The following is a 17,636-nucleotide window of genomic DNA, read 5'->3' on the forward strand; positions in this document are numbered from 1 at the left end:
CCTCTGTCTGTGCTGCTGGTTAACAGTGGTAAGTATAAAAAAATCAAAGAAAAATAATCTATTTATAGAACAAGTCAGTAGTCTGAGACATTTAGAAAAAAGTAAAAACAAGTCCTTCTTTAAAAATGGATTTACTAAAACAACTGTCACCCAGGATGACCCCAAGCCCTCTGGTCCTCTGGCAAAGCCAGGGGCAACCTCAAACAGGAACTGCTGCTGATTGTACACTGGTACACATCCAGCAAAGCCAGCAGGGAGGGGTTTGCACTGTGAACAGTATCTGCAGACTGCTTGCTGGTATCACAGGAGGCCATGCCTGTAGCCTGGTGATACTGGAAAGTTGAGAGTGAAACTTTTCACAGAAGCACATGTCAGTGTAACCTCTGAGGTAAGTGGGCTGTCTTCTTTCCTTCCCATCCCTGGGTACAGATCTCAGAAGCTGTGCCCTGGGTGCTGTACCTCCTTGCCAGCTCCACCCTGCGCCACACAACTTCAATGTGCAGGAGTGCAGAACTCTAAGCAAAGCCTAGAACAGGAGAGAACATCCCGGTGGAAAGGGAAGCACTCTGCTCTTCCCAAGTTCTGGTCTAGCTAGACATTATCAATGACTTCTGGCCCTCCTCAGGACAGGAAGATCAGTTGTTTCCCACTGAGGAAAAAAAATTTGCCTAGTGGAGTAGAGTTGGGTTTCTTTTTTGGTAAACAGAACTTTTGCTGCTTTTTGCCATTATGAGCTCCTCTGCCCTTTAGCTACAATAGAGAAATTAAAGGAAATTCATCCACTTGTTCCCACCCTTACAGTGTAGTGTTAGCTGCCTGGATATGGAGGCAATTTCATTCTCTCAAGACATTGCTCCACACACTGGGTTGGCATGGAGAGGTGAAAGATAACTTCCAAAGTCACCTCCTCAGGATAACCAGGTAGGTCTAAGAGCTCCAGCCTATGCCCACCAGCTCCAGGCCAGCTCCACTGCCAACATGTACTTCCAACACCCTGAAGTGTCTAACAGACTCGAGTTTGCTCAGTCCTTGAGAGCAACAGCCACACTCCAAGATGGGAACACTCAGGTCAGAAAGCACTGGCTGGAGCTGCTCATCAGGCAGGGTGTGCATAGCTGAGTGGGTGCCTCTGTGCCCTGACAGTGCCACTGCAGGAAGGAAGGCAGCAGCACCTAAGGGACCAACTCTGCTGCACGTCTGTACATCCTTGGAAGAGAAGCTCAGGAGCTACATCAGCCTCAAACCCCTCTCGTTCTGAAGGGTTCCAGTGGTCCATTTCCCAACAAGTTCTGGGCATGGAGCAGTTGCTAACTCGTCTCCTTGAGATCTTCCATTGGTAGTTTGTAGCTCAGCAAGAAGGGAGGAGGTGAGGCGTGGGCAGGGCTGCTGGGTCCCTGCAGGGGTTTCTTTGCACAGTTTATACAGATGTAATCCTCATTCTCAGCCATCTCTGGAGAGACCCCAACACACACCTGATGGAACCACTCATCACAGCCTCCATCACACTGCACCCAGTCCACCTGCAAGAGAGCAACACACAGCCTGTTACAAGGAAGGACACATAGCTTCTGTGAAGAAAAGACCTTCTGCTAAACCTACCAGAGCTACCAATATATATAAAAGCTCTGGGACAAAAACTAATGCCCCAATAGAGCTTGTTTAAACAAGCTACTTCAATTTAATGAAAACTAACTCTTAGAACAAACCTTGCCCCTCCTTGCATCCTTACACTGCAACAACACAAGAATATCTACTCCTCTTGAGGAAGATGACTCAGCTCTCCTCAGATAAGCTAAAACACATTTAAAATGCTCAGGGATGGTTACTTCAGCGCAGGTGAGAGTCTCCAAACACAGCCTCTTAGACTGCATTATCAAACTGCAGCTTTTGTAAATACAAGTCCTAAGTGTCAGAACATTTAAGCTACAATAAAACTTGGAGCTGAACCTGCTGTAGAACAATTTGGAAAAGACAAAAATGAGTTAGAATGTAGAAATAAAAAAAGATTAGTTATTTGATTTCTGTACTTCTTTGAATAAAAGTACATGTTAATTGGAGTCAGTGGGCAGAAACTCCCATTTGCAGGGTAAGAAACACAGATTCTCCATATTAGTTAAAATTTGTTGTTAAAATGGTTGTTAAAAATTGTTACTGCTGTAGCTCTATTTTCCACTTACAGGGGAATGTAAAACTGTATCAAAAAAACAACAGTAGTAGCAACCTATTTAAAATGAAGAAACAGTATCATCATACAGATGTTACTTTAGTTTGTAGCGTGAACAAATTTCCCAAAGTGATTAGCAATGGATATCAACAGCTGCAGCTTCAGTCATTACATTCCTGTATCTGCCATTTTTTGACCAGTATGGCATTCCCCTGTTGAAAGTAGAAAAGGACAGAAAAAAAACATTTTGAAAACATTTTTGATCATCAGTCTGTGTTAAAAGCTGACAATCACGACAGGCAGTACCAGAGAGAGAGGCGGATCAAGTTTCTTTTGTAATAATCCAATCAGGTCTAAAATAATTGATTATTTATCTCCAACAAGCAAAATGAACCACTGAAGTTTGTAGAGCACTTGGCCTGTAACATCACTGTTCACAGAGTGCATGCAAGAAATACAGAAAATCTATTTCATTTAGGAACTCACACATCCCACTCCTGCTCAGGAACACAGTAAAGCTAGGAACATTCCTCTCTGAATCAGAAAATTAATCCTTTGAATCGGCCAATGCATGTTGCATACAGCCAACAGAAAATTCCACAGCTTGAAGAAGTTAAACTTTGCAACCAAAACAGAATACCTTTCCCAGATTCTAATTTTCCATCTTCTCTTTTGAAGTACCTAAGAGAATAAGGAAGTCCTACAGTGTAACCTGCTAAATCCATGTACCTACCAAGTACTACTCAATCATCTCTCACTTCTAACCACACCATTTTGATTTCTCATGCTGCTCAACTTAAATATTGCCGGGCACAGGGATTCTGACTTGGCACACAATTGCCTGTGAGAGAACCAAGGGGCAACTCACTTTGTCCTTGCAGGGCCTTTGGCAGTTCTGAGCAGCACACACAGCATTCTCATCATCTGATTCTTCTGCTCCTGACCAGTCATACTTGGAAGGAATATCCAGAACCTTCTTCTCTCTTTTTTTCTCTGTGCTCTCCTTTGTCAGCTCTACCTTTGCCACAACTGCTTTCTCTCGCTTCTTCTTCCGCTCCTCTTCCTTAGCCAGTTTCTTTGCCAGCTTGTTCAGCTCCTTGGTCTTATCCATTGTGAGTTTTAGCTTCTTCTTCTTGGGTTTTTCCAGTTTTTTCAGCTCTTTAGATTTTTGCTTCATATCTCCAAAGAACTGCTCTGCTCTCTCCAGTTTTCGTTTGCGCTTCCTCTCAGAAGAGTCCCTCCCTCTCATTTTCAGTGGTTTTTCATCCATGCTGTCATCCTTCATAGAAAAAGATTATATATATTACTCAAAGACAAATTTCCTGCAAACCTGAGGTCTGACAAATGTACTTACCTCTACTTTTACCCTGATATGGCATGAAGAAATCTAGTCAACAACACACTGTTACAAATTCTAAACAAAAAAAACACTTAACTTCATTTTTACCATACCATAAAAAATTCCTAAGTGTTATCAACTGTGCCAAAGTACAATCAGCCAAAAACACCCAGTGGAAAAAGTAAACTATCAGCAAGGGTAAGAAGGCAAAGTAAGCAATAATTACAACTCCCTTCTCACACCTTTTTTTAATAGAAGTTGAGAAGATTAATCATTTGTTAGATGCTTATTTTTCAGCTGAGGTCAGTCTTGCCTGTAATTATTTTTGAGAGAAAGCAACTGCTGTTTTGGAGATTAAGAAAGAGTAATTGGTGAATTCTTAAAATGTATCATCAACTCAAGCAAGAAGAGAAAGCAACATCCATTATCTGAATGGTTTCCAAGCTGGCAGACATTGTAAATATCCTGGTGTCATCAAGAGCTCTTAAATAACAGATTCAGATCACAAGTGGGGCTTAAAACTGGCCAGCTCTGTCCCTGCAGGTAACATTCACAGTGACAAGTCCCATTTATACCTGAAAGATTCACTTGTGTAGTCCTTTGTACAAATGGGACTGACTTGATTTCAGTCAATGCAGCTATATACTTTAACCTTAATTATTAATAGATTAAGAACATACTATAAACCAGAAAAGAGACTGTTTGCCGTACATTACTTAATATAGTTACTCCACCCAAAACCAAATCCTCTTCAGATTATTTCACAGAAGTCTACTTATTTTGTATGTAAACAGACAGAGAATGTATTCAATTCAAAATGAGCAGCTCTGGTCAAGCAAGTATTCATAAAGGTTAACCAGAAGAAGTTGTACTGCACACACACACTACACTCCTCACCACACTCCCCTGGAAAAAAAAAAGCTTTGCTCAACTATTAATATAACAGTCCAGCATATTATTTATAACTTGCTATTTGCTGGCATTTAAAGTGCTTTTCAATCAATTCCCTACCAAAACCATTAGACTGAAAGAACATTCAGCTTATGTAGTACTCAGGCTGAAAGGTGGTAAAGCAGAATAGGGAGAAGGGGCAGTTTTGTACTCCACATTTCTAACTGATGCAGTCTGGCAACACTTGAACTCACCCACTGTGTATGGATGGCACACAGAAAATGAGACACCTCATTGTTCATGGCATGCAACCTTTCATCTTGTATTGCTGCACACCACCAAAAAGCCAAGAAAGAATCAGCATCTTATCTTCTTGTACAGCTCAGTAACCCAACAAGCCATCCAATAATCCATTTGGTCAAACTGACCCCTAACTGCAGTTGACAGAGGGTGAAAAAGGGGTTCCACTCTGGCTCTTCAACCCAGCAGCTTGACTTGAAGCTTCAAAAGAGGCTTCCCTTCAAGCACACATTCCTTGGCCTCTGCATCAATGTAGCAAAGTGATTCAGACCAGACCTCAGAAGCAGCAGATAAACCTGCCTGATCCACTGGCAGCTCAGCAAAGCAGTCAGGACATCTTCACAGCATATCAATAAAAAATTGCTATGTCTATGTTATTCTGCGGAAGAATATGAATCTTATTGTCTGCACTATCAAAAAATGCTTTCCCCAGTAACAAAGTTCATTACTATACAAGTATCATGCTATATAAGCTAAGTCTAACTTTTCATCTTCCTAAATGTTTCTTGTAACTCTTTTGCAGATCACTTCCATTTCCAGACACCATCAAGAGGAGTGTTTCGTCCTTCTAAAATAAGGTTTGCATATGGAACTACTTGAGAAAACAGTTCTAAATATGGTTAACTGTGGAAGATAGTGCTAAGGCATGAGTGATCAAGAACTGAATTTCTGGATCACTTATTCTGTCGTTTTCTGTAACCTACTACTCTCTCCAGGTGAAATACAAATATGAAAAGCTGAGCACTCAACTATTCAAGATCATATTTATATAAATCCACCAACAGAATGTGATGGGATTTATGTTCCACACCAGAGTATTTCTTCAAGTTCCCTACCTCCATGACATGAAGAAACCTGTCCTCAGAGGGCGGATGAGTGGCCTGTAAAATCCGCCAGATGTGCTGAGTTTCATCCAGAGATACCTCCAGTAGATCTCCTACCATCATCAGATCTTCCAGCAGAGCTTTTGCTCCAGGGGACAGCTCCAACACCGGGGGCTCCAAGCTGCGAGGTACCAGGGGGCTCTTCCGAGGCTGCTTCCTTGGAGTGCTAGAACCTTTCAAGCAGGAGCCAAGACACAGAATGCTTAAGGCTGGAAAAGACCTCTAGGATTACTGAGTCTGTGCCAATCCCACCACTAAACCACGTCCCCAGGTGCCACACCCACCCATGGCTTTTGGACACTTCCATGGACATGACTCCACCACTTCCCCAGGCAGCCTGTTCCAAATGCCTGAGCATCCTTTCAGTGAAAAAATTTTTCCTAATATCCAATCTAAACCTCCCCAGGCAAAGCCACATAAAGATAAAAGGAAGAGATCAAACCCAAAAGAATTCACATATTTTCTACAACATTTTAAGGTGGGAAACAGTAGCAACCACAACATATTGGCACAGGCTTATATATCAAATATCAAGAAACTAACTACAATGTAACTGTGCTGTACATTCCTCCATACAACATATCCTGTACAGCCAGTATGGATAACAAAGCACTTCCACTCCTCACTGACTGCTCATCCCAGTTATCTACTTAATTTTATCTCAATGTATACAAAAGCAAATACCCTGAGAGCAGCTTTTAGAAGCAGAGGAATAGGCGTGTTCAGCACAGAAGGAGGGAGCAGTCCACATGTGTGTCACCACCTCCTCTGATTTAATGGGGATTTCCTCATCACAGAACAAATTGGGCTCCAAGCTGCTGGAAGATTTCACACTGGCATTGTCCTGAAAAAGACACACAGAAACCATGCAACATCTGAATCCAGAAAACACCTACTTCTAAGTCAATTCTACTAAGACTGAGCAGTCTGCTGCTCCTAAAGCCCTCCTCTGAAGGACTCCATTAGAGAAACCAAGATTAAAGGTAAAAATTACATCCCTACTTACATGATGGATGAATACAGGAACTATGGAGATAGGTCAGTTTATTTACAGCTAATGCATGAAAAACACTTGACAAGTTTCCCCACTCAGCACCTTAAGTATGGTTTTCAGAAGTCAACACAATGAAAAGAGGCTTTTTCTTAGCCTACATAATTTATTATTTTGCTTGAAAAGTCTGACTGCAAGCCCATGAAGACTTTATCTTCCATAAAGAAGGGAGCATGCTGACTAAATTACAGCGCCTACAGAAAGGAATTAAGATTTTAGAGGTATGGGGGAAAAAAGGGCATTCCAGCACAGCGACAAATATCAAATAATGACAATCAAATGCTGCCCTGAGATCAGTACTTTTATGGGAGTGCTAAATCAGTTTAAATTAGGACCAAACACTGAAAAAAGAGGGTTGTCATGAATATTTCCATGAACAGAGAAATTATGTCACTGGCCTGTGCTCAGCTCAGTGTGTTGAGTAATGCACTGAACAGCTCAAGGTATTGGGTAAGACACTGTCATTTCCTGACATAAAAAGGGAGTTTAATAAGGGTAATCTCTCTCTGTGGCCTTCAGTTGTATGTTTAAAAGAAAGTGATATACAAACTAATGATTCCTGTACAGAACTACAAGTGGGAAATTAAAATTTAAATTGCCCAGGTGAAAAGGTAAAACAAATATAGTCAGAAAGAGGAAGCTATTTCTCCCTACACAGTAAAGAATTTATATCTTAAACAGTATCTTGTTATGGGTATTTTATGTACTACATTGAAAGGAAGTTCAGGGCTAACATGTAAACTTTTAAATTTTTAATTTTTTTTTAAAAAATCATCATTAGCAGCCATAGGCAATACCAGTGCAAAGAAACCAATGAGATGGGGAAAAAAACAAGACAAGAACTGAAAACAAATTATAGGTGATTTGATCAGTGAATGTGTCTGCTTGGAACAAACCTTCCAAAAAATCTAGGTACTGCACTCCTAATGAAGATTTACCGATAAGAACCATGTTTTAATTAAGAGACATATAATCAAACAGATCATACTTCCATATCTACTTCTGTAACAACTGTGCATTTGAGAAGCCAGAGACTGTGGCTTTCAAAATACAATCTATAGACCCTTAGGAATTCAGGATTATTTCTACAGGATCCACAACAAGAGTGAATTCATACACGATGCATAACGATCTGTATCTTTTTTTAAACACACTGGAACAAGTCTATGTATCAAAAAATGGAAAAAAACAACCCTTACAACTCAACAGTATAGAAATCATTACATTCTGAGCAACTTTAGGCTTGGGTTTTTTTAAATCTTGTGTCTCCTAGTTTATACCTGAAGAATTTGATTGGATGCCTGAAAATTTGTCTTCTATTCCAATCATCTTAGTGGATCTAACAGAACACGCTTCTGGTATCTATCAGCTTTGCTTAAACATTTTTTTTTATGGTGAATATCCAAATCAAAAGGGTTAATTGTGAGATTTCTAAATGATGACAGTAGAATCATTATACAAATGAAATTATGCTCCTGCAAAAGCCTGAGATCCTGGCAAGCATATGTCATCTTTCTTGCCATATGTTTTATCACAGCCTCAGAAAATGCCACATCCTTCAGAAATGCCTCATTAAGACCCCTGATGCAAAGAACATCAAAAAAAGTTTTGGAAATTACTTTTATATCTAAGACTAGGTAATTTAAAGCTGTAGCACCCAACAGCAATGTATTCTTGTTGGCATTTCACAGGGGACTGTAAGACAAACCTGTGTATTTGCATCAGGCTGCTGAGAAACAAAACACTTAAAAATAGGAGATGACAGCACATCATACCTGGAGAATGTGCTGCCCCTCTATAAACCAGAACATCTGCCTTAGAATTTACATGTTTCTTAAGATAGCATCTTTAAAGGCAGAGATGACACTATCACTAAAAAGAAAACAGTGCTCAAGAAGAAACTGTGGCACTGCCTTTGTCTCTACACATTTCAAAAGGACATTTCAATACCTTGAAAACACATGGTTTTCTCCACAACTGCCTTTTCTCATGGAAGTTTTCTTCTATAGATATAACACTTCAGAAATTTAACTGCAGTTGTAATTTCTGTACTGAATCCAGACACTAATTTTACAACACAATCCAGACACCTTGTCTTGAAAAAATTCCACACCCCAAAATGGAACACATGTACTTCCTTTATACAAGGGCTGAATGAAGAGAGAGGTATGAAAATATGAACAAAGCTCTGGCATCAGGAAACTTCTTACACAGCATGCAGTTTTTGAAGGCATGCTTCTTACACAGCATGCAGTTTTTGCTTCTGCTGTAGCAAAAGCTTTCCAAGAGCTCTTCATATAGATTCTTATATTTATGACTCATGGTACCTCTGAATGGGGCTTAAAGACAATGCTCATCCTCCAGGGTGTTATAAATACAAATCCCTTTTTAAGGGTATCTTTTCCCTCAGCATTAAAAGGCACCTTTTGAAATTCAAAAGGTGGAAAGGACTTTGGAAATTTTGCATAAAAACATTACAAAACTTCACAGTAGTTCAGAGAATGGGGACACTCATATAAAAATCAAGAAGTTCCTCTTCTGCCACAGGCACTAGGGCAGAATATAGAGAGACAGCTTCAGATACAAGAAATATTCTGGAAAAATAGATTAATAAAAGACAGGTGTTCTGTATTTATTCCATGCAAACAAACCACTCTGGATTACTTACCTTTATGTCATAGCCATATGTCTCCCTGATGTCTTCATCAGAGTCTGTCTCTTCATCATCATAATCCAAAGTCTGCCGTGGGGATGAGGACACACTCCCTATCACTCTGTTAAAGGCTGACTGCTGAAAACTTGTCAAGTGTCCCTAAAAAAATGGAATATGGAAATGAAACTATAAAATCTCCAGGAAAAATCTGTAAAACCTAAGAAGTTATTAACAAAGAAAACAGTGGTTCTTTTGGCCTGAGGATAACTGCCTGAACATCACAAAAGAGACCAGTTACAGCAAGATGTAAAAAAAAGACAGGGAAATATCCAATTAAAGCATTTCCTTAGATTCTGATTACCTATTTTTTAATAACAGTGACTGGCAAGATCTAGATACTGCTCTTCAGTGCTACAAATTACAGCTTCTTCACCACAACATGACCTGACCTCACTCTCAAGGTGAAGAGGTCAGCTATGGAACTACAAGTTTTTGACTACATTCCTTGCTGAAATTAACTAACAATACACGAAACACCTTTGAATGACAATCTATGAGAAGTTATAAATACTGAGAGCTTGGATTCTGTAAAGAGGAAAACTGAATTTGGACACCACAGTGGCAATTGTTTTACACATCTTGAGGCCTGTACCCAGCTGTTACAGCTGACCTGATGTTTCTTACATACACAATGCATAATGATCTGTATCTTTTTTTAAACAAACTGGAACACATCTACATATCAAAAACTGCAAAAAACGCAACTCTTAAAAGTCAACAGTATAGAAATAATTAAATTCTGAGCAACTTCAGCAGTTGTTGACAGTGAGTACAGTGCAACAGACCTGTTCCTGGAGCAGCCATGTACAAAATAGAAGCCAGCCAAAACCTGCAGAGCACTGAACTAAGTAAGAAGTTCTACCATGCGTAGTCCTCAGCTTTTCACTGCACTCCCCTCACCCTTCTCCAAGAAAAACAAGGCATTTTCACACACTAAACTAGGGCAAGCAGAGGGAACAGCAAGACCTTCCCATCCCTACCTGCAGGTCAGGGTTAGCTGCTGCCTTCTGCAGCTCAGCGCTGATGATTTTCTCAGTTTTCTCACGAGCCGCCTGCTCCACCATGCGCTGGCTGAGCACAGAGAGCTTGGCCAAAGCAGAGGACAGCTCGTCGGTGGCCAGGGCCTGCCGAGCTCGGTCCTGCCAGCTCATGGCTCGCTCTGTCAGGCACTGCAGGGCCTCCCCCTCGGGCAGCCGCACCGGCAGCTTCTGCAGGGACACCAGCAGCGACAGGATGGTCTCCAGGCGCGGCCGGCGCGAGCGCATGCACAGGGGACACAGGAACTTCACCTCCTTGGCCTGCCAGCTGGAGCCCTTCTTCTGAGAGCTGGTTTTGGGCAGGGGCACGCAGCCGCTGTGAAACCAGTCCTTGCACAGCTCACACTGCAGCATGAAGCCGCTGGCTGTCTTGCGGCAGATACAGAACTTGACTTCTTCGATTCGGTCCACCATGGTCATCTTGGCCAAGTTGGCTGCCCTGAGAGCATGCATGGCTTCAATTTCCTTCTGTTCCCGCTCCTTGAATACAGCCACCTGCCCAGCAAGGAAAAACACATGTCATGACCTTCACAGCTAAGAAAGATTTAATTCTATTAACAACACAAGGGAAAAAAAGAACCAGCCAACTCAAGCAGATCAAGCAATCCAAACCTAGCACAAAATTTAGGAACGATGTGATCTAATTAAAACTTTATCTCAGATATCTCCTCCTCCTCAGTTGCTCATTACTCCCTAGAGTCCTTCTGGTAGAGATGCTATGTAAGCTTTAGATAACCTTCTCAATATCTACAAAGTTTCTGAAGTTTATAATAATTAAATCTGTCCTAAGGCCACCACAAGAACAGGTTTTGACTCTAGAGAAGAAGTCAGGACCTGTTCCATTCAACTGTTACTGAGAATGGAGCTGAGCATTGTTTCAGAAGCATCTGAGTGACCATATATCTCCTGAAGCAACTTGCTCTTTAATGTTTCCATTCAGGTAACTATAACAAAACAAACTACAGTAAAATAGATTGTGTATAAGCCATATTAATGACTGCATATATTTTCTTTGTTACCAGGGAAGGGCAGCCAGATGTCAGCAAATTATACTGATAAGCAACATGAGTATCCTCCAAAAAAGAGGAACCAAATAAAACATTCCCTCCAGCCCAGTGTCCATCAACAAGCATTTGCAGGTGATAACAAAATTGACCTAACCAAGTATGTGTTGGTCCTGGTTAAGGCAGAGCTGCACCTCATTATTTCCACATGATTTCAATAAATGTTAGTATTAGATGAGCAGCAACAGATACTAACCCAAGAGCATTTAAGTCTTACACATACCCAATGGTATTAAATACCAGCAGTTACACTCTGAACTCTACTTTCACTGCAATTAAGGCTGAACTACATTCTTGTGTCAATCACCAGATTATGACGTATCTCTTTTCAGTGAAATTCATTTATCAGTTCTTCCCTGAAATTTTTACAGATTAGAGATGACTTAAGTCCACAAAAGCAGGAACACCACCTTTCACTGCTCCTTACCACAGCTGCAGCATCCCTGGCCTCCTCCAGCCCATCCTCCAGTTCACTCAGGGATTCCAAGTCAAGATCTTTTTCCTTTTCCTTGTCCATCAACTCCTTTGCCCTCTTCCGCCTGTTCTTACTGCTCCCATAAACACCGATATCAGTCCGTGGGCTCAGAACCTGGAACCAAGGAAACTCAACCTGTCAGACACATCTCATCAAGGAATGACAACAGTGGCACCAGGGAACAAGAACTACTCAGCAATCTAACCCCTTTGATACCTATCAACTAATGATAGGAAAAAGAGAATAAACAGATAAGGAGAGAAGTATCTTATAGTTATGGAACTGGAATGTGATCAGCAACCAGTGACATGGCAGGTCAAACTGAAAGCCACTGTGCTTTCTGATTAATTACAGAATTTATTCAGATTACACTGAATAAATCATGCACATACCAACACACCAACATGCAGTTAGACATCCATACTTCAACACTGCCTTCAGGGGCTGAAGCATTCACACTTCCTGAAAAATCCCTTTGCCCAGGATTTTTCTCCTGGGAGGCTGAGAAGCCTCAGAGAAAAAGGAAAACAAATATTATCCCATTTGCTCCTCCTGTGTCATGCTCACATGTGGAATGTGTTCGGAGATTGTTTACCAACAGGTGACTGGTTCATTTCTAGTGTGAATTGTTTTGACTCAATGGCCAATCAGGGCCAAGCTGTGTCAGGACTCTGGAAGGAGTCATGAGTTTTCTTTATTATGTTTTTAGATGTGTAAGTATTCTTTTCTGCATTCTTTAGTATAGTATAGTTTAGTATAGCATTCTTTAATATAATATAATATCACAAAATAATAAATTAGCCTTCTGAGAACATGGATTCAGATTCATCATTCCTTTCTTCCTTCATTGGGGCACCACACAAATATAATAAGGGGCCTCCATAAATCAAGTCCTAAAAATTATTTCATATTTACATCAGCAATTTGGTGCCTGAAAAACTCCTAAAAGTATGCTATAAGCCTTTCAATATCAATATGAGAAGCTAAAAAGTACTTTTAAGGACAAGAATAAAGCTTTAAGTCATCATGACTAGCTGGAATGCATACTTAAATATGAAATCTAGCAAATCATATTCAATATAGGAAAGCTCAAATTGCTGCATTTAGGAAAATGAAAAACCAGAACATATTAAATAACTAGTTAAGCAGAAGAATATAGAGAAACAGCTGTATCTAGAATGTATCACAAAGGGAACAAAAATGAGCGTGATGTCCTTGCAATAGGGAAAATCCCGTTGGGAAACATTAAACATCAGTACCCCCTTTGAGACACAAATGTAACTACTGCACTTCACACAGCACCAGGGAAAGTTAGAGAGTGGGGATCCTGTCTGGATTTGGACATATCACTAAAAGTGAAGACAAGCCTCATAGAATTAACAACAACATAAGAGAATGAAAAATACAGCCTCTGAGAATGCAGCTGAACTGGAACTGTTTTCTTTACAAAAGGGAAGTCTGTCAAGTAGATGTGACAGATCTTCAAACACATGATTGATTTTTATTAAAACAAGGATAGCCACTACATTCACAGAAGTGAAATAAACAGTATCTGACTAACTTTTTCTTAAACAGTTTATAAAATATCTAATCTATTTTCTTAACATGTGAAAAGTGAGGCAAGTGAAAATATTATCAATTTGGGACAGGTCTTTGTCCATTTGAGGCCTACATTTCTTCAATGACAAAAAAAATGCTTTACTTTCCCTCTTCTTTCACAAGTAAGAGATGAGGTTGTCTATACATAAAACAGGACTAACCAAATAGACTTCCTGCCTTTTTCTTTCTTTTCACCCAAGAACAGCTGAAATTATATTCTATTCTGAAAAGGAACTGTAATCCAATGTAAGTGAACCAGCTCTTCCCTCCAGCCAACTGAGGGCCATCATGACCAATTTCTGACAGAGAAATGTGTTCTGACAGGGAAGTACGTGGTGCTCACCTGTAGCAGGTTGTAGCTGGAATTCTTCTTGAGGAAGGTCCTTCCTGTGCGCTCCCTCCAGGCACGAGCTGCAGCCACCTGGGACTCCAGCTGGGGCAGGGCATCCAGGCGCACCGGGATGGGGCGGCCCTTGGCAGACAAGCTCTCCAGCTGCTCCAGGTAGGCATAGTTGCTCCCATTCTGGGGTGAAACAAATTTTTCTAAGCCAACAATTCCATCATTATATCAGCTGCCAGCCTAATTTCAAGCCATATGCTACTTTGTCACTGCCTAAAACAGAGTTCCATAGGAAAGGAAAGGAGGGCAGTGTTTCAATCTACTGTTATTTTAAACAATTCTCTCATACAGCTTTTATTTTAACAGTGATTTTGATATGGCCAGCTGGCTTAGTGAGTAAGACAACATGCCATTTCCAGTTGTCTAAATGCTGTCTGTTTAACAGCAAGAGTTGTATAGGGGCTGATGTGAAATCTATTGGGATTCTCATTTCAACTCCCAACAATACCTGGTATATTGGGATAAGCAGTTCAGCAATCAGCACCCACAAATATCACAGAACTTGGGACCAAGTTATGTGGGTAGACCACTAGAAGGGGAGGTTACTGAACTAATTAATCACTTTCAGAAAATTCTGGCCACCATCGCCATTAATCTTGCAACATTTTAGGTAAAAAATAAAAAAAACAAATTTCCATAAAAAACAAAACTTCCACAGGCAGATCCAAAACTGAAAACCTGAGAGCACCCTCTGCTGCAGCAAAATATTTTCAGTGACAGCATGCTGAACAGTTCCAAAACCAAATACCATAGCATAATGAATTTGCTAGCTTTTATATCTGCTCTGAAATAGATAAAAGGAAGGGAAATAGAAACTGCATAGCTAGTGGTGAAACAAATGCACAAGTACACGAGTGCCGACGAGCGTATTCAAGAGCCAAAGAGCCATAACAAGGCTTCTCTTCAGGCCACCTTTGTGAGGAATAAAGGTCACATCCAAATAAAAAAGAGTGCAAGCAGAAGATTCTAGCTCCTGTTGTAAGCCCTACCTGAATGGCCTCCACTTTGGCTGTCCAGTCTCTAGCTCGCTGCAGGGCTTCTTTCAGAGCCAGCACATTGGGCAGGTAAGCAGGGATGTTCTTGGCCTCATTCACGATGCCCTCCAAAGCCATCATACTCTGGCGTGGTCTAGAGTAAGAAAAACCCAATTCCAGCCTTCTCTCAAAATACCAGTCATCTACAGCCATACATCTGACAGACTGGTGACGCAACTTCACCACTACACTGCAGGGTAGGACACCATGGCTCTATGCTTGGAGGATGCTACTGGCTACCAAATAACAGGAGGTGAGAAAGCTGACGGGCTTGGCACAATCAAGCTCAGAATGGCACAGCATCACAAACCCTAAACACCAAGAAAGCTGTCTCTTGTTGGTAGCTTAGTCAGAGCTCTTTGTGGAGAGGGATGAAGAGCAAAGACAGCAGCAACAAGCACAGCCTCAACCTCCTGCCACTGTGCAACAGGATGGGGAAATCAGCACTTCCACAATTCCATCTCAAATCCAACTCTAGAACAATCTAACTGCCTGAAGGTTAAAAAAAAAAAAATCAACAAAATAAGAAAGGCAACTACAGCTTCAAGGGCTCAACTTTTCACCTCACATCTCAAAAGAGGAAGAGAAACACAGAAGGGTGTGGCCTCTAAGAACAGTTTGTAAAGAACACTCACCTGGCCTGCAGGCAGACCTTGGCCTTCTCCTCCCACCTCTCTGAGACTGTGAGCAGCTCCTGCAGCTCAGCCATGGCTTTTTCTACAGCATGATGTGGTGCCAAGCCCACACCAGAGTCAATCAGCTTCTTCATCACATCCAGGGTGACTCTCTGGGGATCCAAGAGGGTGGACCTCACCTCATCCAGCCACCGTGCCTGCTGCAGTTCTTGCTTCAACCTTGGCAGTTCAGGAAGTTCAACATAAAGGCCAGAGCCCATGTCTATCAACTCCTGCAGCTTGGAAGAGTCTGGGATCTCATCAATCATGGCTTCCTGAGCACGCTCATGAAACTCTTCCACATCATCGAGCAGATTCTGAAATAATATACAGCACAAATCAATTAGGGAAAAACACCCACAGAATCCAAAAGAAAACGTAGCTGAGGGATCAGCCAGCTGTAAATCTCTATGTGATCATCAATCACATCATCAGTCTGAGCTTCTACACACAATGCCAGCTAGCTGTCACAACCCACCAAGTATGACAGAAATTAAATAACACACCCTCTAAACTTATTTGATGGCCTAATGTTTCATACCCTAGGGATATTAGTTCCATCAAACTCTGCACCTAAAATAGTACAACTGCAAATGACAAGAGGTCCCAACAAAACAGAATATTCAGCATTGCCCAGTCAATGTTAGTTTTAAAATAGTGGTGAGAAGAGGGACTTCTGCAAACAGGTCATCATTTCAATAGTGTCAGGGGCATTACAGTAATGACAGCAACACAAAGCAGAAAATAACATGCTGAAGAGAAATAACAAGGCAGAAATGTGTGAGAACATGAATACCACAGGTCCTAAAAATAACAATGGTGAAGTCTGAAAGTAATATTCCCTAAAGCAGGACTACCACTTATAAGCATCAGGGATTTATTGCACTAAAGAAAGAAATGAAAACGCAAAACCCTCTTATTAAAGGAGACAACTTCATTGAAATCCAACTGCACTGCTGCACTTGCCCTCATCCTCAAGTTTTGGCACTGCAATGAAAAAAAATCAAAGACAGCAAACAGACAGGAAAGAACCTCTGCAGGAGACTCATTCAAGGACATTCAACCAGCATACTCCATGGATTCACCCTCAAGTCTCTTACAAGGCAGGAATTTCTGACAGCAAGCCAATGGCACAATGAGGAGCAAACCCTGCATTTCCTAACTCTTAGCTTACTGCCTTTTTGGCTGATGCTGCTTTTTATGACTGTCTGAAAATCAGAAGGCATTTATAAGAAAGAACAAGATCGACATTAAAAAGATTCTGATTTAGGGAACATACCCTGAATGCTTCATAGTGGCAACAGTAAATTATTACAGTTTAATAATTACAATGCCTTTTGTGTTAGAAAATATTCATCACCCAACATGACAATTATTTTGCTATTCATCATGATGGATAATTGCATTCAAATGCCATGCTAAAAGCTAGTGAGTGCTTAGGCATAAATGATCATTATCTGACTTCATTCAGAAATGAAAAGACTACAGTTTGTAATCTGAAAAATTATAATTATTTATTTATTCACTAGTGATTACGCTGAGGCTTCAAGAGCATGCACATGCATAGACAGAGTATTTGAACTAGAGCCAGCTTCCTTCCTAATGCTGAGGGGTGGGGGAGATGGACTAGTTGGGAGAAGGCATTAGACAAAAATATAAGCTAAAACTGTTAGGAGTTAATTATATGCCTGCAGCCCTCTCATCTATGAGTTATGTTTTAATTAGAAGCAAATTTTAAATACATAAAAAAAAAAGCCCTTCTGAGAACAATCTTACATGTCTCCCTAATAGATGATGATAACATTTCATTAATAAATATTAGTCAGTATTTTTACTAATACTAATAGTATGTGTAATTATATACTAATGTGTGTGTAAAGAAGTGAAGTAAAACCATCCTATCATATGAGGATGAGAAAGCACTTTCCACTTTATTAGATGCCAGCAAACTGGTTAAAGAACACCTTTGAAAGACAGAGACAGCATCAACAAGCCTGGCAAACCTGCACAA

The 17,636-nt window shown here is 40.7% G+C and overlaps 1 protein-coding gene across 3 annotated transcripts in view; it reads right to left on the bottom strand.

The window, feature by feature from the left end:
- Window positions 1-115: 115 nt before the first annotated feature.
- KDM5A (lysine demethylase 5A) overlaps window positions 116-17,636 on the bottom strand; it is a 49,715-nt gene continuing 32,194 nt past the window's right edge. For all 3 annotated transcript variants that reach the window (XM_030237995.2, XM_030237994.2, XM_050970217.1), the window contains 10 exons: window positions 15,587-15,942; window positions 14,907-15,045; window positions 13,861-14,040; window positions 11,871-12,032; window positions 10,323-10,874; window positions 9,298-9,441; window positions 6,263-6,422; window positions 5,531-5,751; window positions 3,033-3,443; window positions 116-1,520 (listed from right to left, as the gene is read on the bottom strand). In XM_030237995.2, the coding sequence (XP_030093855.2) occupies window positions 1,308-1,520; window positions 3,033-3,443; window positions 5,531-5,751; window positions 6,263-6,422; window positions 9,298-9,441; window positions 10,323-10,874; window positions 11,871-12,032; window positions 13,861-14,040; window positions 14,907-15,045; window positions 15,587-15,942 (2,538 nt within the window). In that variant the 3' untranslated portion in view covers window positions 116-1,307. The remainder of the gene's footprint in view (window positions 1,521-3,032; window positions 3,444-5,530; window positions 5,752-6,262; window positions 6,423-9,297; window positions 9,442-10,322; window positions 10,875-11,870; window positions 12,033-13,860; window positions 14,041-14,906; window positions 15,046-15,586; window positions 15,943-17,636) is intronic.

The sequence above is a fragment of the Serinus canaria genome, chromosome 1A (assembly GCF_022539315.1).
Source record: "Serinus canaria isolate serCan28SL12 chromosome 1A, serCan2020, whole genome shotgun sequence".
Taxonomy (NCBI): Eukaryota; Metazoa; Chordata; class Aves; order Passeriformes; family Fringillidae; genus Serinus; species Serinus canaria.